Here is a 25,542-nt window from a genome sequence, read left to right on the forward strand (position 1 = left end):
AAGCAGCAGATATAAACAAAGATGATGGAGACGGTAAAAACAATAAATATATCTATGTCAACGATCAATTGACGGCACACAAAAATCGATTGCTTTGGTTAGCAAAAAAGAAAGCCAGAGATGTGAATTGGAGATTTGTCTGGGTAAAGGATGGCGAAATTTATGCGAAAAAACAGGAAAATGAATCAATGTTAAAAATTATATCGGAATCGGATGTAGAAAAAATGATTTAAAAAATATATTAAAATATTAAATAATCAAAAAATCAAAATACATAAAAGCAAACAAAAAGATAGTGACTTTTTCCTCGGCCACATTCATAGGATTGGTCAGCCAAATTTAATAAAATAGAAAAAAAATAAAAAAATGAAAGACAGCAAAACCCAAACATTAAACAGCTTTAATGAAATAAATGAATTAAATGAATTACATAGGTACCAAATGAATTTCATATATCTGAACATTAGGTCTCTAAGAAAAAATTTCAACGCCTTTTTAACAGATATAAATAAAATATTAGATAAAGTGAAATTAATCATACTAGTTGAAACCAACATAATGGACGAAGAAAACTGCCTATACACAATCCAAAACTTTAATGGTGTGTTTCTAAACCGCAAAAATAAAGGTGGAGGAATAGCAGTTTACATGCGAAACGATATAAACTTTACCGTAAAATTATTAAATACAAAGAGCTTTGAGTCATTAGCCCTTGAGATGTGTATAGAAAAAATCCCTATTATACTTATGCCCATATATCGGCCACCTTCTCTAAATGTAAAAGATTTCATAAACGAACTTGAACTAAACATGAACTTAATAAATAAAGGAAAAGTGTTATTGGTTGTAGGAGATATGAATATTAATATAGCCAAAGAGAAAGACAAATCAACTGCTTTGTATCGAGACATGATGTCCGCAAATGGACTACAATGTGAGGTGAACACAATAACGAGGGACGCTGGCAAAGGTAATGGATCATGCATTGATCATATGTATGTCCGAACAAACAAAATAACGACCGCTCAGGCCTTCGTCATTAGAAGTATACTCTCTGATCACTATGCCATTTTCGGTTGCCTTAAATACACAAACAAAAAAAACACAAAAGATCAACATGTTTCTAGTAATATACACTGTGAGAAATCAAACCAAGAAAATAAAGTTAAAGTTAGCATTGATAAACGCAAATTAAATTGGTTTATAAACAACACAAGCTGGGACATCGTTTTAAACCAAAATAATACTTGCGAAGAAAAATATCAAATTGTATGCAAAACATTTCACGAAATCTACAATAAATCAAAACAAAACAAAAGAAAACTCAAACAAAGAAACGACTTTCCATGGCTAAACGATCAAATTATAAAGTACTGTGATGTGAGAAATAAATTATACCAAAGCTATAAGAAAAGCAAAAACAATACACAGAAAGAAAAAGAATACAAATTTTTTAACAATAAATTAAATGTAATCATAAATAACGCAAAAAACGAATATAGAAGAAGAGAATTTGAAAAAAATAGAAACAATATAAGAGGAACTTGGTGCCTTATAAACGACATTATTGGAAAAAAGACTGATAATGTAGACGATGTTATAAAGAAAAACTTTAAATCAGCAGACCTAAAAACTATAACAGAAAACTTCGCAGTTAAATTTAAGGAAAACGTAAATAATATTATCCACAAATGCGAAATAAAAACATTAATTCAAACTCCACGTATTGTTCAAAACACAATATTTCTTGAAAATACGGATGAAGCTGAAATTTCCAACATTCTCAGAACTCTGAATGTCAACAAAGGAGCAGGAGTTGATGGAATAAGGCCTATAGATATAAAAAACAATGCGAGAAAACTTACCCCTGTAATAACCTCACTTATTAACTCGAGTATTGATGAAGGAATAGTTCCGTCTGATCTTAAAACGTCAATAGTCAGACCTATTTACAAATCCGGCACAAAATCAGACTATAATAATTACAGGCCTATTTCAATACTGCCATTATTTGAAAAAATACTAGAAGAAGTAATAGTGAGAAGATTAAACGGTTTTTTGAATAAATATGGTATCATCAACAGACAACAGTATGGTTTCCAAAAAGGCAAAAATATAAATAAACTGTTAGGTCATTTCTCGTCTTATATAAATCAACAACTAGATAATAATATGAACTGTTTAGTATTGTTTATAGACTTTAGTAAAGCATTTGATACCCTACCCCATTCAAACCTTTTAAGTGTGTTGGAAAGAAATGGAATACGAGGACAATGCCTAAAGTGGTTCAATGAATATTTACATAAAAGAACGTTCAAAGTTAAAATTGATGCCAATTATAGCAGTGAAATGCAATCCAATTACGGTGTACCGCAGGGTTCAAAACTTGGACCCATATTGTATCTAATATATGCAAATGAATTAATAAACGTCACGACAAACAGTGAAGCATTTGCATATGCAGATGATACAGCCATTGTTGTGCGTCACAAGGACCCATCAGAAGCTGTAAAAATCTTGCAATCTGAGTTCAATGTTATATCAAGATGGTGTCACGACAATGGTCTGATAATCAATGCAAACAAATCTAAAGTTATGCATATTCGCCAACCACATCTAAAATCTTCAAATATACAAATAAAATTCCATAACTACGATTGTCTACATGACAATAAATCTACATATGAAATGTGTAATGGAAAATGTGATCAATTTCTTGAAGCTGTGGACACGTATAAATACTTAGGCGTAACAGTTGACCGAAACTTCAATTGGAAAACACACATAAACTTGCTAAACAATAAACTTCGTTCAACATCCTATATATTGTACCATTTGAATAACTGCGCACCACTCTCCATAACTAAACAAGTATACTTTACACTGGGTGAATCGCATATCAGACACGGCATAACGGCCTTTGGAACCTCAAGTCACATTAAAATTATACAAAAAACTCAAAAAAGACTAATAAAAACCTTAATGAGAAACAAATCGCACAAAGAAAACAGCAATATCTTAAATACTATAACACATAGAAACACTCAATATACACAAAATCAAAACCAACACTATGAATTTTCACCAGAAATGGTCTCGAACTTTCTAAAACAACATAACATTTTAAACGTAACAAATCTTTATAAATCTGTGATAATGAATGAGTTCGATGATATAAATCTGCTGAAACCCATTAACCACACATACAACACAAGAAGAAAATCAAAATCACTATTTAAAACGCCAAAAATTAGAACAAAATACGGAAAAAATGCCCTCAACTATCAACTGCCAAATACCTGGAATGCAATGCCATCGGATATCATCACCATAACCAGCCAAAAGAAGCGTAAAAAAGAAATCAAAAGGGTTCTAATCGCATCGCAATGAAGATAACCATAACCATTATTCATTAATTTATTAATTAGTAATATTTTTAACAAACATAATAATGCAACTTTTTATATTCTATATACTTTTTTTTTTTTTTTTTTTTTCGTCCTTGCAAACAAGCTCAGCTTCGCGAGGAGAAATTGCTAAATGTATCTTGAAGTTATGAATTTCAATAATAAAATGTTAAACTAAAAAAAAAAAAAAAAAAAAAAAAGCCTCGTAGAGCAAAATTAACGTTAATTCGTGATCACTTCCAAAAATTTAAAATTTTGATGGAAATAGGCCAAAATATGAATTTTTCGCTAGCAAAACTTAAAATGGCCATATCTCCTTAACTAAGCCTCGTAGAGCAAAACTAACGTTAATTCGTGATCACTTCCAAAAATTTGAAATTTTGATGGAAATAGGCCATAGGCCAATAGGCCATTTAACTGTCAGTTGTTCACTGACAGTTAAATAGTTCAGTCGTGTTTTAATGGATCTCCCTCCTAATACACTTTGCGCCAAGTGCTTTAAGGCTTTAAGTGCCAAATCGATAGCCTGCCACGTTTGTAGAGCTAAATATCATTTTTTCTGTGCGGACATTGATGCAAATATTGCCGAACTTTTTATTAAAAACGCGAACTTAGTTTTCAACTGCAATGATTGTTTGCGTCTCACTTCTAATCTAATTGCTGGCATTTCATCTTTAAAAACTGAAGTAAGAGAACTCAAGCTCTTAATCGACTCTTCACTGAGAGCAGAAGTGCACGAATTGAAGCAAATAATAGAGAACAACAAGCAAACTGAAAAAAAACAACGGCATCAACATAACTCCAATCTTAATACTGCAGCAGTGAGGAGCCGTGATGTTGTTGGTAAGGTTCAAAGTACAAATGCCCCTGTCGCTGCTGCTGTCGAACATTCGTTGAACGTAAACAACAGCCAACATGTTGTGCCATACGCGTCATCTGTATCATCGCTTAACACAGTAGATGCTAATGCTGTTGATAATGATGATGCTGTGTTTGAAGCCAACGTCCTACCTAATTCTAATTGGGTGCGTGTCCAGAGGCGTAGAAAAAGAAAGGATAAGGTCATTTATGGTGAAAATAATACAACAAATGAATTGGATGTTGTTATTTCTAAGAAATGGGTGCATATTTCATCTTTTAAGCCATCAGTTACGAGCGAGCATATCACTGACTTTATTCAAAAGAATGCTAACATTGCAAAGTCTAATATGGAGTGCTATGTGCTTGTGAAAAAAGATGTTGACATCAATAGTTTAAAACGCGTCAACTTTAAGCTTGGTGTTACATCTAATCATTACGATGACGTCATCAACCCAAAGTTATGGCCTACTGATATTAGAATTCGTCCATTTATAAATTTTCAAAAAATGGCAGTGGAATCGCTTCCCCATTGATTAATGAGGTGCATGGTTTAAAAATTTACTACCATAATCTGTCTGGTATGCGTACGAAATCCAAGGATGTTTTTGATTTCTCCAATCAATTGAACTATGATGTTATTGCTCTTGTTGAAACCTGGTTGAACGATGACTTTTGTGATGCTGAGTTCTTCGATCTAAATTTATTTGCTGTTTACCGTAAAGATAGAAATGTTTCAAGGACTGGATATTCTAGAGGAGGTGGTGTGCTCTTGGCCGTTAAATCTCAATACAAGTCAAACTTATGTGGTTTGGATGATGACAGCGGATTATTAGACCAAATTGCTGTATGCATAAATGGTTTAAATCTTAGCGTTGTATTATGTTTGTCTTACATACCCCCAGGTAGTAGTGCATCTATTTATTCGAAGCATATTGATAATATTTTTGCTATTGAAGTAAGCATGGGGTCGAAAGCTAATATTTGTGTTATGGGTGATTTTAATTTACCTAACATTTGTTGGTCAAAATTTGACGACAATCATTTTTTAACGCCCACTAATGTAAACAAGGATTACGAGGTCAATTGTATTGATACTTTATTAAGTTTAAATCTTGTTCAAATTAATCATTTTTCTAATCAACTTCACCGATTTCTTGATCTTATTTTTGTTCCAAATGATTTTAAATTTAATGTTTATGAATGTTTGGCTCCAATTTCCCCATCTAATCTACATCATATGCCTATTGTTGTTGAAGTAGGTTATTTTAACTTTCTAAAATCATCACCGTCTCAAAATCTGGCTCTAAATTATAACGTTTGTGATTTTAATATGTTGAATTCAATTCTTGGCTCCATTGATTGGATAAAAATATTTAATGATAAAACATCATCAGTTTGTTATGATTTTTTTATAGAAAAAGTCTCTGATATACTTAAATCTAATGTTCCGTTTAAGAAAAATAAGCCACATAAACTGCCTTGGTATACGACAGGTCTTAAGAAACTTAAAAATTTACGAAATAAATTTCATAAGCGCTTTTTGGCGCATGGTGATCCAGAAGATTTGGTCCAATGCAAGCATTATCAACGTGAATTTAATTTTTTAAATAAATTCCTCTATAAGCAATACATTCTGGATAAAGAGAATGAAATTAAAGCCAATCCTAAAAGCTTTTGGTCTTATGTTAACTCTAAAAGGAAAACATCTGATATCCCATCTACTCTCACATATAATGGCTGTACATCAAAATCTGGTGTGGACGTGGTTAATATGTTTGCTTCTTTTTTCAAATCTAATTTTGATTCTCCCGTAACAAGTAGCGTGGCAGTCCTTGATTCTGTATCTGCTATTAATTTGGCAAATATTTCTGTTTCGGATGAAGATGTGTTGGACGCTATTTTTAATATTAAGAATAGTTTTAAACACGACGCCGATGGCCTTTGTGCTTATTTTCTAAAAAAGTGTTCTATTTGTGTAGCTCCAATTTTAACTTTCATTTTCAATCTCTCTATTAAGGAGGGTATATTTATTAATAGATGGAAAGTAGCATCAATTACCCCAGTTTTTAAAGGTGGCAGAAAAGACGATGTAACTTGTTACAGGCCAATTGCTAAATTGTAGTGTGTTTCAAAAGTGTTTGAGCATGTTATTCACAAAAAATTGTTTTTTATTTGCAAATCATTTATTTCTCCCCATCAGCATGGATTTTTTTCAGGAAGATCAACTTCAACTAATTTGGTTCTCTTTACAGAATATTGCCTATCTGCCTTTGAACGTGGCTGTCAAGTTGAAGCCATTTACACAGATTTATCAAAAGCTTTCGATAAAGTATCACATTCTATATTGCTCGATAAATTACAAGAATTAGGGTTTCATTCCAATTTTCTTTCTTGGATCGCTTCATATCTTCACAACAGAGTGTGTACAGTAAAGGTGGAGAGTTTTGTATCTTCACCTTATATTCAAACTTCCGGTGTGCCTCAGGGTAGTATCTTGGGGCCACTTCTTTTTATTTTATTCATAAATGGCATTTCCTCATGCTTTTCAACATCTAGATTTCTGCTCTATGCTGATGATTTAAAAATATTTCATAAAATTGAGTCTATGTCTGATGTCTTCGATTTACAGAATGACTTGGACAATCTGCTGAGTTGGTGTATTAGCAACAAGCTTCTTATAAATTTATCGAAATGTGCTCACGTCTCTTTTTACAGATTGCGTCATCCAATCCAAACTTCATTTAAAATTGGTAATTGTGTACTTAAAAAATCAACTTCAGTTCGCGACCTGGGTGTGATTTTTGATTTCTCCTTGTCCTTTGTTCCACATATTGACTATATAATACCTGATGCTTATAAGGTCCTTGCTTTTATTAAGAGAAATTGCTTTGATTTTTCTGATCCTAACACTTTCAAGATATTATATACAACTTTTGTTAGATCAAAGTTGGAGTATGCCGCCATCATTTGGGATCCTTATTGTATTTCGCATATCGGTCGTATTGAACGAATTCAAAAACTTTTTCTAAATTTGCCCTTAGGCCTTTGTTTCCTTTGGAGCATCCACCATATCGGTCGCGATGTTTGTTACTGGGACTACAGAGTTTGGATTGCCGTAGAAAATTTCAGTCTGCTTTATTTATTTTTGATTTGATTAATAATCGTGTCGATTGTCCCGATTTGTTGGCTTTAGTTCCGTTTTCTGTTCCAGTAAGGAGTTTACGATTTACTGATTTGTTTAGTATTAAATTTCATCGTTGCAATTATGCCCGCAATGGACCACTAACACGCTCATTTTTAAATTTAAATCGAATTAATTTAAATTTTCAAAAAGAATCGAAGCCAAGTATTGATTTTAGCACATCTAAAGAAGTATTTAGGTCAAGTTTATATTGCGCTTTTCCCCTAACATAGTTTTTGTAAATATATTTATATTTTTTGAATTTAATCTTAGTCTGTAAGGATATGAATTCCATTGACTATAATAATAATAATAATAATAATAAATAAAATATGAATTTTTCACTAGCAAAACTTAATATGCCCATATCTCCTTAACTAAGCCTCGTAGAGCAAAACTAACGTTAATTCGTGATCACTTCCAAAAATTTGAAATTTTGATGGAAATAGGCCAAAATATGAATTTTTCACTAGCAAAACTTAAAATGCCCATATCTCCTTAACTAAGCCTCATAGAGCAAAACTAACGTTAATTCGTGATCACTTCCAAAAATTTGAAATTTTGATGGAAATAGGCCAAAATATGAATTTTTCACTAGCAAAACTTAAAATGCCCATATCTCCTTAACTAAGCCTCGTAGAGCAAAACTAACGTTAATTCGTGATCACTTCCAAAAATTTGAAATTTTGATGGAAATAGGCCAAAATATGAATTTTTCACTAGCAAAACTTAAAATGCCCATATCTCCTTAACTAAGCCTCGTAGAGCAAAACTAACGTTAATTCGTGATCACTTCCAAAAATTTGAAATTTTGATGGAAATAGGCCAAAATATGAATTTTTCACTAGCAAAACTTAAAATGCCCATATCTCCTTAACTAAGCCTCGTAGAGCAAAACTAACGTTAATTCGTGATCACTTCCAAAAATTTGAAATTTTGATGGAAATAGGCCAAAATATGAATTTTTCACTAGCAAAACTTAAAATGCCCATATCTCCTTAACTAAGCCTCGTAGAGCAAAACTAACGTTAATTCGTGATCACTTCCAAAAATTTGAAATTTTGATGGAAATAGGCCAAAATATGAATTTTTCACTAGCAAACTTAAAATGCCCATATCTCCTTAACTAAGCCTCGTAGAGCAAAACTAACGTTAATTCGTGATCACTTCCAAAAATTTTAATTTTTGATGGAAATAGGCCAAATTATGAATTTTTCACTTGTAAAACTTAAAATGCCTATATCTCCTTAACTAAGCCTCGTAGAGCAAAACTAACGTTAATTCGTGATCACTTCCAAAAATTTTAAATTTTGATGGAAATAGGCCAAAATATGAATTTTTCACTAGCAAAACTTAAAATGCCCATATCTCCTTAATTAAGCCTCGTAGAGCAAAACTAACGTTATTTCGTGATCACTTCCAAAAATTTTAAATTTTGATGGAAATAGGCCAAAATATGAATTTTTCACTAGCAAAACTTAAAATGCCCATATCTCCTTAACTAAGCCTCGTAGAGCAAAATTAACGTTAATTCGTGATCACTTCCAAAAATTTGAAATTTTGATGGAAATAGGCCAAAATATGAATTTTTCACTAGCAAAACTTAAAATGGCCATATCTCCTTAACTAAGCCTCGTAGAGCAAAACTAACGTTAATTCGTGATCACTTCCAAAAATTTGAAATTTTGATGGAAATAGGCCAAAATATGAATTTTTCACTTGCAAAACTTAAAATGGCCATATCTCCTTAACTAAGCCTCGTAGAGCAAAACTAACGTTAATTCGTGATCACTTCCAAAAATTTGAATTTTTGATGGAAACAGGCCAAAATATGAATTTTTCAATAGCAAAACTTAAAATGCCCATATCTCCTTAACTAAGCCTCATAGAGCAAAACTAACGTTAATTCGTGATCACTTCCAAAAATTTGAAATTTTGATGGAAATAGGCCAAAATATGAATTTTTCACTAGCAAAACTTAAAATGCCCATATCTCCTTAACTAAGCCTCGTAGAGCAAAACTAACGTTAATTCGTGATCACTTCCAAAAATTTGAAATTTTGATGGAAATAGGCCAAAATATGAATTTTTCACTAGCAAAACTTAAAATGCCCATATCTCCTTAACTAAGTCTCGTAGAGCAAAACTAACGTTAATTCGTGATCACTTCCAAAAATTTGAAATTTTGATGGAAATAGGCCAAAATATGAATTTTTCACGTGCAAAACTTAAAATGGCCATATGAATTTTTCACGTGTAAAACTTAAAATGCCCACATCTCCTTAACTAAGCCTCATAGAGCAAAACTAACGTTAATTCGTGATCACTTCCAAAAATTTGAAATTTTGATGGAAATAGGCCAAAATATGAATTTTTCACTAGCAAAACTTAAAATGGCCATATCTCCTTAACTAAGCCTCGTAGAGCAAAACTAACGTTAATTCGTGATCACTTCGAAAAATTTGAAATTTTGATGGAAATAGGCCAAAATATGCATTTTTCACTAGCAAAACTTAAAATGGCCGTATCTCCTTAACTAAGCCTCGTAGAGCAAAACTAACGTTAATTCGTGACCACTTCGAAAAATTTGAAATTTTGATGGAAATAGGCCAAAATATGAATTTTTCACTTGTATAACTTAAAATGCCCATATCTCCTTAACTAAGTCTCGTAGAGCAAAACTAATGTTAATTCGTGATCACTTCCAAAAATTTGAGATTTTGACGGAAATAGGCCAAAATATGAATTTTTCACTAGCAAAACTTAAAATGGCCATATCTCTTTAACTAAGCCTCGTAGAGCAAAACTAACGTTAATTCGTGATCACTTCCAAAAATTTGAAATTTTGATGGAAATAGGCCAAAATATGAATTTTTCACTAGCAAAACTTAAAATGACCATATCTCCTTAACTAAGCCTCGTAGAGCAAAACTAACGTTAATTCGTGATCACTTCCAAAAATTTGAAATTTTGATGGAAATAGGCCAAAATATGAATTTTTCGCTAGCAAAACTTAAAATGCCCATATCTCCTTAACTAAGCCTCGTAGAGCAAAACTAACGTTAATTCGTGATCACTTCCAAAAATTTGAAATTTTAATGGAAATAGGCCAAAATATGAATTTTTCGCTAGCAAAACTTAAAATGCCCATATCTCCTAACTAAGCCTCGTAGAGCAAAACTAACGTTAATTCGTGATCACTTCCAAAAATTTTAAATTTTGATGGAAATAGGCCAAAATATTAATTTTTCACGTGCAAAACTTAAAATGCCCATATCTCCTTAACTAAGCCTCGTAGAGCAAAACTAACGTTAATTCGTGATCACTTCCAAAAATTTGAAATTTTGATGGAAATAGGCCAAAATATGAATTTTTTAATAGCAATAGTTAAAATGCGCATATCTCCTTGACTAAGCCTCGTAGAGCAAAACTAACGTTTATTCGTGATCACTTCCAAAAAATTTGAAATTTTGATGGAAATAGGCCAAAATATGAATTTTTCAATAGCAAAACTTAAAATCGCCATATCTCCTTAACTAAGCCTCGTAGAGCAAAACTAACGTTAATTCGTGATCACTTCCAAAAATTTTAAATTTTGATGGAAATAGGCCAAAATATTAATTTTTCGCTAGCAAAACTTAAAATGGCCATATCTCCTTAACTAAGCCTCGTAGAGCAAAACTAACGTTAATTCGTGATCACTTCCAAAAATTTGAAATTTTGATGGAAATAGGCCAAAATATGAATTTTTCACTAGCAAAACTTAATATGCCCATATCTCCTTAACTAAGCCTCGTAGAGCAAAACTAACGTTAATTCGTGATCACTTCCAAAAATTTGAAATTTTGATGGAAATAGGCCAAAATATTAATTTTGCAATAGCAAAACTTAAAATGGCCATATCTCCTTAACTAAGCCTCGTAGAGCAAAACTAACGTTAATTCGTGATCACTTCCAAAAATTTGAAATTTTGATGGAAATAGGCCAAAATATGAATTTTTCAATAGCAAAACTTAAAATGCCCATATCTCCTTAACTAAGCCTGGTAAAGCAAAACTAACGTTAATTCGTGATCACTTCGAAAAATTTAAAATTTTGATGGAAATAGGCCAAAATATGAATTTTTCACTTGCAAAACTTAAAATGGCCATATCTCCTTAACTAAGCATCGTAGAGCAAAACTAACGTTAATTCGTGATCACTTCCAAAAATATGAAGTTTTGATGGAAATAGGCCAAAATATGAATTTTTCACTAGCAAAACTTAAAATGCCCATATCTCCTTAACTAAGCCTCGTAGAGCAAAACTAACGTTAATTCGAGATCACTGCCAAAAATTTGAAATTTTGATGGAAATAGGCTAAAATATGAATTTTTCACTAGCAAAACTTAAAATGCCCATATCTCCGTAACATATCTCGTAGAGCAAAACTAACGTTATTTTTTTTTTTGAAAATAGGCCAAAATATGAATTTTTCACTAGCAAAACTTAAAATGGCCATATCTCCTTAACTAAGCCTCGTAGAGCAAAACTAACGTGAAATCGCGATCACATCCAAAAATTTGAAATTTTGATGGAAATAGGCCAAAATATGAATTTTACACTTGCGAAACTTAAAATGGCCATATCTCCTTAACTAAGCGTCGTAGAGCAAAATCAAGATTAATTCGTGATCTTTTCGAAAAATTTGAAATTTTGATGGATATAGGCCAAAATATGAATTTTTCACTAGCAAAACTTAAAATGGCCATATCTTCTTAACTAAGCTTCGTAGAGCAAAACTAAGGTTAATTCGTGATCACTTCCAAAATTTTTAATTTTGGCTTTAGTTGGCCTTAGACTTTAAGTCGGCAGATCGGTTTTTAGGGGGGCTATAGCTCAATATGTCAATTTTCAAAGACTGTAGCGTGATTTCAACAGACAGATGGACAGACGGACGGATATTGCTAGATCGTCTTAGATTTTATAGGGTCGGAAATGGGTATTTCGATGTGTTGCCAACGGAATTGCAAAATGAATATACCGCCATCCATCGGTGGTGGGTATAAAAATAAATACGACAACCAATTCGATCTCCTCCACTGTGCCTATCCCATTGGTTATTCGCAACAAAGCCTCCCTTAGAACTATGGTGCCATGGCTTATTTGGATTTCAGCCAAACTTTGCTAATGAAAATCTCAACTGCATTTGCATGACGGTCATTCGAATTTTCATGAATATTTTCCTCTATCCGTTTTTTGCTAATTTCGGCATTGAGGCAATAATTCAATGGCAACCTCAAAACGGGCGTCCTCCATTCGCATAGCCATTGTTAATCGTTTTGCTTGATGGGTTTTGCCAATTACTTATTCCTGGTGACCTGGACACAAGAGACTGCTGGTGCTGGCCTGGTGGAAAGTTGTTGGCCTTTTTTCTTGAAACGATTTCGATATTTTAATTGGAGTTCAATGCGAGTAGGAGAAAAATAATGCAAGTACAAACTTTAGAACTTTATTTAAGTAATTTTTTGTTGTTGCCAATTTAAACTTAAATGGAGGTAGATATTTTCGAACGGACAGCATCTTTGTTCATATTCAAAAGGCTTCTTAATAATTTGCAATAACAGAAATCTTTTTGGAGGAAGTGCTAAGGAAAATAATGCCGTTAAGGAGGTAATAGTTAAGAAACAATAAGGAAGGCCAAAAGTCGGGCAGTGCCGACTGTATAATACCCTACACCTACCCCATAAGTACAATATGGGTGCTACCCCATAAGTACAATATGGTGCGGTAATGTCGGGAGTCATAAGAAAATCCTTCCTGCCAAATTTCGAGAGAATCGGTTAACAAACGACAATTTTATTGCAGTATTACTGCAAATCGGACGAACATATATATGGGAGCTATATCTAAATTTGAACCGATTTCGAGCAAACTTCTCAGATACATTCATAGTCGTCGAAGAATACGTTGTACGAAGTTTTGCGACGATTGGTCTATAAATGCGCTTGCAGCGGTTCTAGGAGTAAAAATCGGGTGATATATATATAGGAGAGCTATATCTAAATCTGAACCGATGTCCATGAAATTCACCAGTAACGTTGAGAGTCAAGAGAAAATCTTTCCTCACAAATTTCAAGAGAATCGGTAAACAAATGTACGTTTTATTGCATTATTACTGCAAATCGGACGAACATATATATGAGAGCTATATCCAAATCTGATCCGATTTCTATGAAATTAACCGGTAATGTCGGGAGTCATAAGAAAATCCTTCCTGCCAGATTTCGAGAAAGTCGGTTAACAAACCACCATTTAATTGCAGTATTACTGCAAATCGGACGAACATATATATGGGAGCTATATATAAATTTAAACCGACTTCGAGCAAACTTCTCAGATACTGTCACAGTCGTCGAAGAAAGCGTTGTACGAAGTGTTGAGAAGATTGGTCTATAAATGCGCTTGCAGTGGGTCTAGGAGTAAAAATCGGGCGATATATATATATGAGAGCAATATCTAAATCTGAACCGATGTCCATGAAATTCACCAGTAATGTTGAGAGTCAAGAGAAAATCCTTCTTTACAAATTTCAAGAAAATTGGTTAACAAATGTACATTTTATTGCCGTATTACTGCAAAATGGGACGAACATGTATATGAGAGCTATACCCAAATCTGAACCGATTTTTCCAAATTTCAATAGGCTTCGTTTCAAGGCCGAAAAACATGCCTGTACCAATTTTGAAGACGATCGGATGAAAACTGCGACCTTTACTTTGTACACAAATAAACATGGACAGACAGACGGACAGACAGACAGACAGACGGACAGAAAGTATCAGAAAGAATCGAATCAGAAAGTGATTCTGAGTCGATCGGTATACTTATCAATGGGTCTATCTCTCATCCTTCTGGCTTCACTAATTTATAATACCCTGTACCACAGTAGTGGTGTAGGGTATTGAAAGCGTACAAAGTTTTTAGATCTTTAAAACAAAAGCAACGTGTAGGACAACTGGGACACATTAGGTGGTTAAATGTAATACATTTTTTGAAAGGTCAGCATACGATTAGCATTCTTGTCTTGAACAAATTTTCTTAGTTTCATTATTTCCCCCCATTTACTTTAAAAGTACAAAAAACAAGTAAAAGTGTGCTAAGTTCGGCCGGGCCGAATTTTATATACCCTCCACCATGGATCGCATTTGTCCAGTTCTTTTCCCGGCATCTCCTCTTAGGCAAAAAATGATATAAGAAAAGATTTGCTCTGCTATTAGAGCGCTATCAAGATATGGACCGGTTTGGAACACAATAAAATTATATGTTGGCGACCTGTATAAAATGTCAGCCAATTCAAACAAGAATTGCGGCCCTTGGGGGCTCAAGAAGTAAAATAGAGAGATCGATTTGTATGGGAGCTGTATCAGGCTATAGACCGATTCAGACCATAATAAAAAGGAATGTTGATGGTATTGAGAGGATCCGTCGTACAAAATTTCAGGCAAATCGGATAATAATTGCGACCTCTAGAGGCTCAAGAAGTCAAGATCCCAGATCGGTTTATATGGCAGCTATATCAGGTTATGAACCGATTTGAACCTTATTTGACATAGTTGTTGAAAGTAAGAATAAAATACGTCTTGCAAAATTTCAGCCAAATCGGATAGGAATTGCGCCCTCAAGAGGCTGAAGAATTCAAGACCCAAGATCGGTTTATATGGCAGCTATATCAGGTTATTGACCGATTTCAACCGTACTTAGCACAGTTGTTGGAAGTCATAGCGAAACACGTCGTGCAAAATTTCATTCCAATCGGATAAGAATTGCGTACTCTTGAGGCTCAAGAAGTCAAGACCCAAGATCGAATTATATGGCCGTTATATCAGGTTATTGACCGATTTCAACCATACTAAGCGCAGTTGTTGGAAGTCATAGCGAAACACGTCGTGCAAAATTTCATTCCAATCAGATAAGAATTGCGCCCTCTAGCGGCTCAAGAAGTCAAGACCCAAGATCGGTTTATATGGCAGCTATATCAGGTTATGGACCGATTTAAACCATACTTAGCAAGGTTGTTGGAAGTCATAGCGAAACACGTCGTGCAAAATTTCATTCCAATTGGATAAGAATTGCGCCCTCTAGAGGCTCAAGAAATTAAGACCCAAGATCGGATTATATGGCAGCTATATCAAAACATGGGCCGGTATGGCCCGTTTGCAATTCCAACCGACCTACACTAATAAGAAGTATTTGTGCAAAATTTGAAGCGGCTAGCTTTACTCCTTCGAAAGATAGCTTGCTTTCGACAGACAGACGGACGGACGGAAGGGACGGGCGGACGGACGGGCGGACGGGCGGACGGATGGACAGACGGACGGACATGGGTAGATGGACATAAAATGTTACGAAGATCAAGAATATATATACTTTATGGGGTCTCAGAAGAATATTTCGAGTAGTTACAAACAGAATGATGAAATAAGTATACCCCCATCCTATGGTGGAGGGTATAAAAATGTACAAAATTCCTGTGAAGTGCGAAAATAGCAGCCGGAGCTAGCTTTTCCACTGCTTTCTTTAATGCAGCAGTGATATACATTGCTGTTAAAAAAAGAGTCAATTTTTAGTCAATCTTTGAGTTTTTGCTTTTGTTTTCCTGATTTCTATGTGAATGTCCTTTGTGACACCCTATCATAGTACTAATAGTGTATAAGGTTATGGTGAAAAACAAAAAGCAACCACAAGCTTGTCATAAACACAAATAAAATACGTCGTACCACAAGTCCATGACAATTCGACCTATAATGATAACAGCAGGAATGAGAGCGAGTACGACACACACAAACATCCGACTATCATTGACTTCAGTTTTTGACCACAAACCAAATCAAAGCAAATAAAAAAAAACAACAAAAACCACAAAATGTTTGTACTTTTCGACGATGTTTTGTTGTTGCTGCTACTTTACTTCACTCATCTCAAAGCATAGGAATTGAATAAGATTTCCAATCGTACAATCGTACAATTCTTGTTCATTCAATGACCATCGCTTCGATATCTTTGGAAAAAATCTACAATCTATTGTCTTTTGCCATTTCATTTGGCTTTGTGGATAGATGAGGGTTTTTTGTTCAGCTGCCCCTCACCGATACAGCTCCCACATTGCGATATCATTGAGGAAAAATTATTTCCAAGTCAATGAATTGTATTGAAAACATATAAAAAGATATGGGATCTTGTTACCAGAGCTGCTATTGCGAAATGTCGATGATGTTTGTGACACATCACAATGTGGTGTGGGTACATTGTTTTTAGTCAATGGATATGAGGCTTTTCCGAAAGGAAGGACCATAGTTGCACTTCTTAACTTCACCAATTCTATACTAAACTCATTTTGGCACCTGTGTTTTAGTGTTTCCCAAACATCTCATTATGGAACAAATTAGAGGGAAAATAACTTCTCATAATGTCAATTGAGTGCTGCCCGATTAAAACTTAAGCTCAATTATAAGGGGACCTCTTGTTTTGTGTTGAGTCCGAACGGTGTTTCACAGAAAAGTGACATCTCGCTGAAAAATGTTTTATGGTATTCTCGCCGGCGGGATTTGGACCCGGGCGTATGGGTACGACAGGCGAGCATGCCTCATTTTTCTAGCCGAGTCCGAACGGGGTGCCGCAGTGCGATACCTCTTTGGAGAGAAGTTCTGCATGGCATAGTACCTCACAAATGTTGCCAGCCATTGGGAGGGGAAAACCACCGTTCAAATTTTTGTCTGATGGTCTCGCCAGGATTCAAACCCAGGCGTTCAGCATCATTGGCGGACATGCTAACCTCTGCGCTACGGTGTCCTCCGGCACAATGGCACACTGGTACACTGATAGAAAAAGACGTTACAAAATCATGAACCAATGTTGTCATTATTATACTCACACGTTGTTAGACATATTGTTAACAAGCGTGGATGATTTTGTGAACACGCTTTGTTGTTCTTGCACTGACCGTTATGAACATCAACCCTGAAAAATGTGTGGTGTAATGTATTAAGGCGTTTGTAAGCATTCAATGGGATGGTGGAACACAGGAACGATAGTTAGCAACACTCACAAACTTTGTGCATTTTTTGTTAAATCTGTGCACTAAACGTTGTCAGATAATGAACGGGTGTGGACGTTTCATTTACAAAAACAGTTGATGGTTTATGAAAATTTGTGGTTGATCTGATAACTTTTGTGCGTTGATTCACTTTTACGAACGAATGTGGTCATTTTGTCACTTGGTCTATGGGTGTAGCAGAGAGTAATGATTCCAGCGCTCAACCAGTGGTCAGATTAACGAATGAGGGAGAGATGGATAAACCAGAGTGATGCGCAGTTCGTTCCCAACCATTAAGAAAAGGTGGTGTTTCCGATTCAGATTTAGACTGCGACAACCATCATCGCAGCCAAATCGAGAGATTATGTCATCGGGATGTCGGCAGTAGTGTGTGAGGGCTTTGCTAAGCTCACAAGAAGACCGAGAAAGCAATCCCGGGGCACGATGAAGTTGACTAAGAAGTTTGCACCGTCAGAGCAATCCAAGGAAAGTGTGAGGTGCTGCCAGGGATAGAACTGATACAGGAGGAAAATCATATCCCCCGAAGTGCAAAACTGCTAAAACTCTTTAAAAGAAAAGAGCTCCCTGCTTTCAAGTGCTCTGGGAAAACCAAACCAGCCCTCCCTCAATGGAGACTTTGCTAAGCTCACAAGAAGACCGATAAAGCAATCCGGGGCACGATGAAGTTGACTAAGAAGTTTGCACCGGCAGAGCAATCGGGGGAAAATGTGAGATGCTGCCAGGGATAGAACTGATACATCTCCCGAAGTGCAAAACTGCTAAAACTCTTTAAATGAAAAAGAGCTCCCTGCTTTCAAGTGCTCTGGGAAGACCAAACCAGCCCTCCCTCAATGGAGACTGCAGACAGTGTCCTGCGGAGGGAGACAAAGTCGGAACAGGTAGGAAGAAAGGACGCATGGCCCCTGACTCATAAAAGAACACCACAGCCATCTCGAAAGGGGAAGATGGTTGCTGAAGCATGAAAGGAGGCGCCCTCTTACGCCAAAATGCCCACAAATCACTACAGAGATGTGATGACAACAGTGCATTCGGAAGGATTCCACCAGGTCAGCAGTCCCAAATGGAGGATCTGGTTAACGTGCGAATTTTGGAACATGTGTTAAACTCTGACGAGGGTCCATCCATATGAATTATGAACTGCGAGTATAAAGGGGACATATTGATGCAGCGCTGTGTGCCAGGATAATGTATTGATACCGTTAAAAAAACGCGTTGGAAGTATCCACACTTCCTGGGAGAGCGCAAAGCTCGAACTGGTAAGAAAGATGGATATCCCCATATCGCAAAGGTGCCGGTCAAGAGATGGGACAGTAAATTCGCTACAAAAAGCTTGGTGAAAGTATTAAGCAAGCAAAACCACAGTTTGGACGCAGAGAATTGCAGGAGGAAGGTGGTGGGCCTTGACCAAGTCTCCGTGACAAGTTTAGCTGAGACTAAGGACTTGGCGTGTTACGGGACTAATACTGTCTTTTTCAAGATTGGGACGACTAGGATAGTTAGATATCCTCATATTGAGACATTCGGCAAAATTCATATTGCCCGTATTCAGGAGCTGTCGACGACCCGGAACTGAGTTTCTGGATTGAACCATATCAAATACCAATAACTCTATACTAACGCTGGACTCGTAGGAGTTTCCATAGTTCTTCTACCATTGGGAGCCTCCGCTGGTAGTGGATATGGAAAAGCTTAGAAGATATGACGGGCGAATCAAAAAGTGTGCACAAGCAGGGGGTGTCCTGCTTACACGGATACGAATACGAATACGATGGGCCGTGCAATAGGGTCGCCAACGGATGAGCCAAAGGAATGGTCAACGGTGGTGTTAGCAAGACTTCAGAAGACTAACCATCAAAAAAGCACGGTCTAGAGGGTCGCTGGCAACCCCAGCACTAGGTACCGATGAGAGGGCCCAATCCGCCATTCAAAATTCCTTTACGGCCTTATAAAGTATATATATTCTTGATCGTCGTAAAAGTTTAGGACGATCTAGCCATGTCCCTCTGTCTGTTGAAATCACGCTACAGTCTTTAAAAATAGAGATATTGATCTGAAACTTTACAGGCTAAGTTTGAAAACGGGCTATATCGGACTATATGTTGATATGGCCTCAATATAGACTGATCCGCCGATTTGAGGTCTTAGGCTCATAAAAGCCACTTTGATTATCCGATTTTGCCAAAATTGGGACAGTGAGTTGCGTTAGGCCACTCGACATTCTTCTTCAAATTGGCCCAGATCAGTATTTCCCAACTTGTCTTATCAATTTCTGACCGAAAGTATATTAGATTTCCTTAAGAATTCAAATGTTTCTCTGACTAGAGATATCAATTTCTGACCGAATTCTGGAATAAAAATTTGTAGAATTCGGATGTATTGTAATTTCCGACTTTTCTTATCGAATTCTAACTTATTCTGAATCCTTACAGTTTTCGAATGTATTTTCCGACGGTTCAAATTGCAAATGTGCTCTTGAATATTCCATCTCCTTTTTACGAGGGTTGCCTTTTATATTACGGGATTGGACAACTCATGTTTTGCAATCTATCAACTGACAGCACTATCGTAAAGCTTGACAGTTTTGAGATTATACGTACTCAGAACGTTTTGAGACACGAGCGGTATTTGTGTTGTTTACAGTAACTTAAAAGATTCATCTCGCCCAAAAAATGGAATTAAATCGTGAGTATTAACGTGCGAAAATACTTTACAACTTTCGACGTGGATTAACTCATCAACAGTGCATCGATGAACTTAATAAAATTTTTGTCGATTAAGCTCCATTAAGGACCAGTGTATATCGATGGTATGTTGAATTCAACCGAGGTCGTAAATCACTCCAATACCAATTTCGTCCAAAATCAGTTGTTGTTCCAAAAACCACTGATACTGTGAGCCAACTGATATAACAAGATCGTTATATGAACTATCATGAGATTGAGACAACCTTAGGCATTAGTGGGACTAGTATACATTCAATATTGCATGAACATTTGACTGTCAAAATAATTTGTTGCCGTTGGATCCCACACAATTTATCAATCATTTGAAAAAATGCTCGTGTCGATTGGTCAAAAGAAATGCTCTAAAAATACGAGACAGCTTTCTTTTATTTCCGTACATTACAAGTAAAATGAGAGGTCAACGTTTTTCGACACACCATACTACAGGACGTTCAAAAAATGTCAAATGTAAGAATTGCGCCCTCTAGAAGCCCATGAAGTATAATAGGGAGATCGCTTTATATGGCGGCTATATAAGGATATGGACCGATTTGAATCATACTTGACAAAATAAAACACTTCATGCAAAATTTCGGTCAAATCGGAGAAGAATTGCGCCCTCTAGAAGCTCAAGAAGTCAAGACCCTAGATCGGTTTATATGGCAGCTATTTCAGGTTATCAACCGATTCCAACCATATTTAGCACAGTTGTTGAAAGTCAGAACGAAACACGTCATGCTAAATTTTAGACAAATCCGATAGGAATTACGCCCTCTAGAGGCTTAAGAAGTATAATCGGAAGACCGGTTTATATGGCGGCTATTAAGGACTGATTTACACTATACTTGGCAAAGTTGTTGGGAGTCATACCAGAACACTTTATGCAAAATAGTAGCCAAACTGGATAAGAACTGCACCCTCTAGAAACTCTAGAAGTCAAGACCCAAGATCGGTTTATGTGGCAGCTATAAGGTTATCAACCGATATAGGCCATACTTGACACAGTTGCCGGAAATGATACCAAAACACTGCGTGCAAACTTTCAGCCAAGTCGGAAAAGAATTGCGCCCTCTATTGGCTCAAGAAGTCAAGATTCAAGATCGGTTTATATGGCAGCTATATCAAAACATGGACCGATATGGAAAATTTACAGTCACAACCGACCTACACTAATAAAAAGTATTTGTGCAAAATTTCAAGTGCATAGCTTTACTCCTTTGAAAAATGGAGTATTTCGACATACGGACGGATAGACGGACAGACGGACGGACATTGTTAAATCGACTTAAAACGTCATGACGATCAAGAATATATATATCTTATGAGGACTTAGATGTATATATCGAGGTGTTACAAATGAATGCAGAATTTAGTATACCCCCATCCTATGGTAAAGGGCATAAAAATTAATTTGTGTTTGTTTGTCAGTTTGTTTGTTTGTGTGTTATTTATAGACTCAGAAACGGTTGAACCGATTTTCTTGAAATTTTCACAGATGGTGCATAATGAGCCCTTGGTGAAAATAGGGTAGGGTGCGATTTAAGCCAAATGCTCTTATAGTTACCTAAAAAAAAAAAATTTGGTATCTAAATTTTGGATGGGATACCCTAGGGGAGCCGCCCCACCCCCAAAACTTACCAAATATATATATAGACCAATCACGAGAATATGGTATAACAATACCATACGACAATAAAAGGTATTTAAGATTAAAAAACGTATCTGATATCTAATTGTCGGACAAAGTGTATGGGGGACCACCCCAACCCCCAAAACACCTCTTAATCGGACCTATTTACCGACCATGGTAATATGGGACTCAAATGAAAGGTATTTGCGATTAAAATACGAATCTGATATCTAAATGTGGGACCAAGTTTCTGGGGGTCCACCCCTTCCAAAAAACACCCCCTAAACAGGACTTATTTACTGGCCATGGCAATATGGGGCTTAAATAAAAGGTATTTCAGTGTAGAATACGAATCTGATATCCAGATGTGGAACCAAGTTTTTGGGGCCGCCCATTCCCGAGAACATCCCCCAAAGAGACATGGAAAACTTAAAATGGCTGTATCTCCTAAACTATGCGGAAGTAGTCCTTAATTCGTGACTCCATCAAAAATCCATTAAAAATCGAAATTTCACTTGGAAAACTTAAAATGTCTGTATCTCCTAAACTATCCGTTGTAAAGGGAAATGGGCCTTAATTCGAAACTCCATCAAAAATCCATGGAAAATCGAAATTTCACTTGGAAAACTTAAAATGGCTGTATCTCCTAAACTATGCGTCGTAGAGGGAAATGGGCCTTAATTCGTGACTCCATCAAAAATCCATGAAAAATCGAAATTTCACTTGGAAAACTTAAAATGGCTGTATCTCTTAAACTATGCGTCGTAGAGGGAAATGGGCCTTAATTCGCGACTCCATCAAAAATCCATGAAAAATCGAAATTTCACTTGGAAAACTTAAAATGGCTGTATCTCCTAAACTATGCGTCCTAGAGGGAAATGGGCCTCAAATTAAAGGTCTTTGTTAGTAAAGCACAAATCTGATATCAATATTCGGGAAAAGTGTCTATGGGGCCACCCCACCCCCATAACACCACCCAAATAAGAAGTATTTGCTGGCCATTGCAATATGAGGCTCAAATAAGAGGTTTTTTTTTTAAAGTATAACTCTAATCAGATATATATTTTCAAAGCCAAGTCACTGAGTGGCCGCCCCATCCCCCATAACATCCCCCAAACTGGTCATGTTTGCCGATTATGGAAAAATGGGACGCAAACGAAGGGTATTTGGGAGTAGACCATGAATCTGGTATCAACATTAGGGACCAACTGTCTAGGGGACGTCCCACCACCATAACAACCCCCAAATAGGACGTATTTGCTCACCAAGACAATTTGGGTCTTCAAGACGGTGTAGCTCGATATTGATAGTATTTCGGGCCCATACCCCACACCGGACATATTTGCTGGCTTACGCAATAAGGGATTTAAATGAATGGTATTTGAGATTGGAAACCGAATTTGATATTCAATTTTGAGGCCAATGCCAATGTAGGGTTCAAATAAATGATATATAGATACATGAGAATAGAGCACGTTGCTAATATATTTTCAGGGTTGGTGTTTGAGGGACCACCCCACTGCCCAAAACATCCCTAAAACGGGCATATTTACTGACCAAGTCAATGTGGGGGTTAAATGAAAGGTATTAGTGGGCAGAGCAAGAATTGATACCCACTTTCGGGACCAATTTCCGGGGGTCTACCCCTTTCCCAAAATACCCCACAAACAGCAATTTTTTGGTGACCATCGCAATATGGGGCACAAATAAAGGAATTTGAGAGTAGAATACGAATTTGATATCCAAATGTAGGACTATGCATTTAGGGCATCACCCCTTCTCCAAAACATCCTCCATTGGGTAGAAATTTTTCGACCATGCCAATATGTGGCTCAAATGAAAGGTATTTGAGATTAGAAAATGAATTTGGTAAGCAATTTTGGGGCCATGTGTTTGGCCCCCTGTAAACTCCTCTTAAACCAGTGGCAAAATGGTATTTAAATAAATGGTATTTGAGAGTAGGGCACTATGCTGTTATTTTTTCAGCGCTACGTGACTGGGGGACCTCCTCACCCCAGAAAACACCCCTAAATTGAACATTATTGGAGAAAATTTTCCAACCATGCCAATATGGGGCTCAATTGAAAGGTATTTGGGAGTAGAGCACGATAGTCGTACCCACTTTCGGGACCATGTTTCTGGGGATCCCCACCATCCCCTTAACCCACCAACCACCACCCTGGGGTCCTTCCCAGTATCCATCTAAATTTAACATACAAATTTAAATGACCTTAAACCGCCTGAACGAATTCATACACCAATCATCATATGGGATGCCTTAATATATTGATATACTGTTGCTCGAGCGATATTCACATACTACTTTTTTAGCATGGTATTTCATTAAAAGCTCTTTTATTGTCACAAACATATATTCAAACGATAATTTCGTTCCATATAAAGTAACTGAAGGCGCAGCGGAGTGGGCCTGGTTCAGCTAGTATGTAAAGGGTGATTTTTTTGAGGTTAGGATTTTCATGCATTAGTATTTGACAGATCACGTGGGATTTCAGACATGGTGTCAAAGAGAAAGATGCTCAGTATGCTTTGACATTTCATCATGAATAGACTTACTAACGAGCAACGCTTGCAAATCATTGAATTTTATTACCAAAATCAGTGTTCGGTTCGAAATGTGTTCATTCACCGTAACGTTGCGTCCAACAGCATCTTTGAAAAAATACGGTCCAATGATTCCACCAGCGTACAAACCACACCAAACAGTGCATTTTTCGGGATGCATGGGCAGTTCTTGAACGGCTTCTGGTTGCTCTTCACTCCAAATGCGGCAATTTTGCTTATTTACGTAGCCATTCAACCAGAAATGAGCCTCATCGCTGAACAAAATTTGTCACAATTTGAACACATTTCGAACCGAACACTGATTTTGGTAATAAAATTCAATGATTTGCAAGCGTTGCTCGTTAGTAAGTCTATTCATGATGAAATGTCAAAGCATACTGAGCATCTTTCTCTTTGACACCATGTCTGAAATCCCACGTGATCTGTCAAATACTAATGCATGAAAATCCTAACCTCAAAAAAATATATTTTACATATATAAATTTGGAATTCGGCCGAGTACCAGCGTTATTTGTCACTAACATTTAAATTATATATTTTTCGCAGAGTTGTCAACTTCGTATGAGACATGGCCAAGTCTGAATGGTGTGCTACAGTGCGACACCTCTTTGGGTAGGAATTTTTACATGGCTTGGTACTTCACAAATATCGTCAGTATTGCGTAGGGATAACTACCGGACCACAGAATCTATGATTCTGTTTTAGCTATCTAAAAAAAGGTGAAGAAATGCCTCATACTCTTAAAGACCTTCATGACATACCAACAATCGGCAAATGTTAAACGATGAGATTCTCATTCTTCACTTCATTGTTAGCAAATTGTAAAATATTGTTTTCTTCCAGTCTGTGTCACACAACGTTCGAGCATGGGTGCCAGCACAATAGCTGTGCGTGTGTATCAATACATATTGGCATTGATATTCTGCATTGCATGTGTAGGAATGTGTATGTGTATGTGTATGTTTGTGTTTTTGTTATCATTTGAAATGTCAGTGCATGTCAATTTGTTTCTTAATATCTCAACAGACGACAGGACACTAAGAGTTGGAGAACCAGTGTAA

At 36.2% G+C, this 25,542-nt stretch overlaps 1 protein-coding gene across 1 annotated transcript; it reads left to right on the forward strand.

The window, feature by feature from the left end:
* Positions 1 to 3,868: 3,868 nt before the first annotated feature.
* LOC131994812 (uncharacterized) lies at positions 3,869 to 25,542 on the forward strand. The gene is made up of 6 exons (XM_059361705.1): positions 3,869 to 4,725; positions 4,782 to 6,357; positions 6,469 to 6,919; positions 25,028 to 25,093; positions 25,325 to 25,432; positions 25,508 to 25,542. Exons 1-6 carry the CDS (start codon positions 3,869 to 3,871, stop codon positions 25,540 to 25,542), a joined length of 3,093 nt encoding a protein of 1,030 aa, XP_059217688.1.

The sequence above is a fragment of the Stomoxys calcitrans genome, chromosome 2, assembly GCF_963082655.1.
Source record: "Stomoxys calcitrans chromosome 2, idStoCalc2.1, whole genome shotgun sequence".
NCBI classification, from domain to species: domain Eukaryota; kingdom Metazoa; phylum Arthropoda; class Insecta; order Diptera; family Muscidae; genus Stomoxys; species Stomoxys calcitrans.

Bases quoted from the DNA above. Each gene is read 5' to 3' on its own strand.
- LOC131994812 (XM_059361705.1), top strand. From the start codon at position 3,869: ATGGATCTCCCTCCTAATACACTTTGCGCCAAGTGCTTTAAGGCTTTA. The intron at 4,726-4,781 runs GTTATGGCCTAC...AAAAAATGGCAG, and splicing joins GATGACGTCATCAACCCAAA to TGGAATCGCTTCCCCATTGA. The intron at 25,433-25,507 runs GTATGTGTATGT...ATATCTCAACAG, and splicing joins ATGTGTAGGAATGTGTATGT to ACGACAGGACACTAAGAGTT.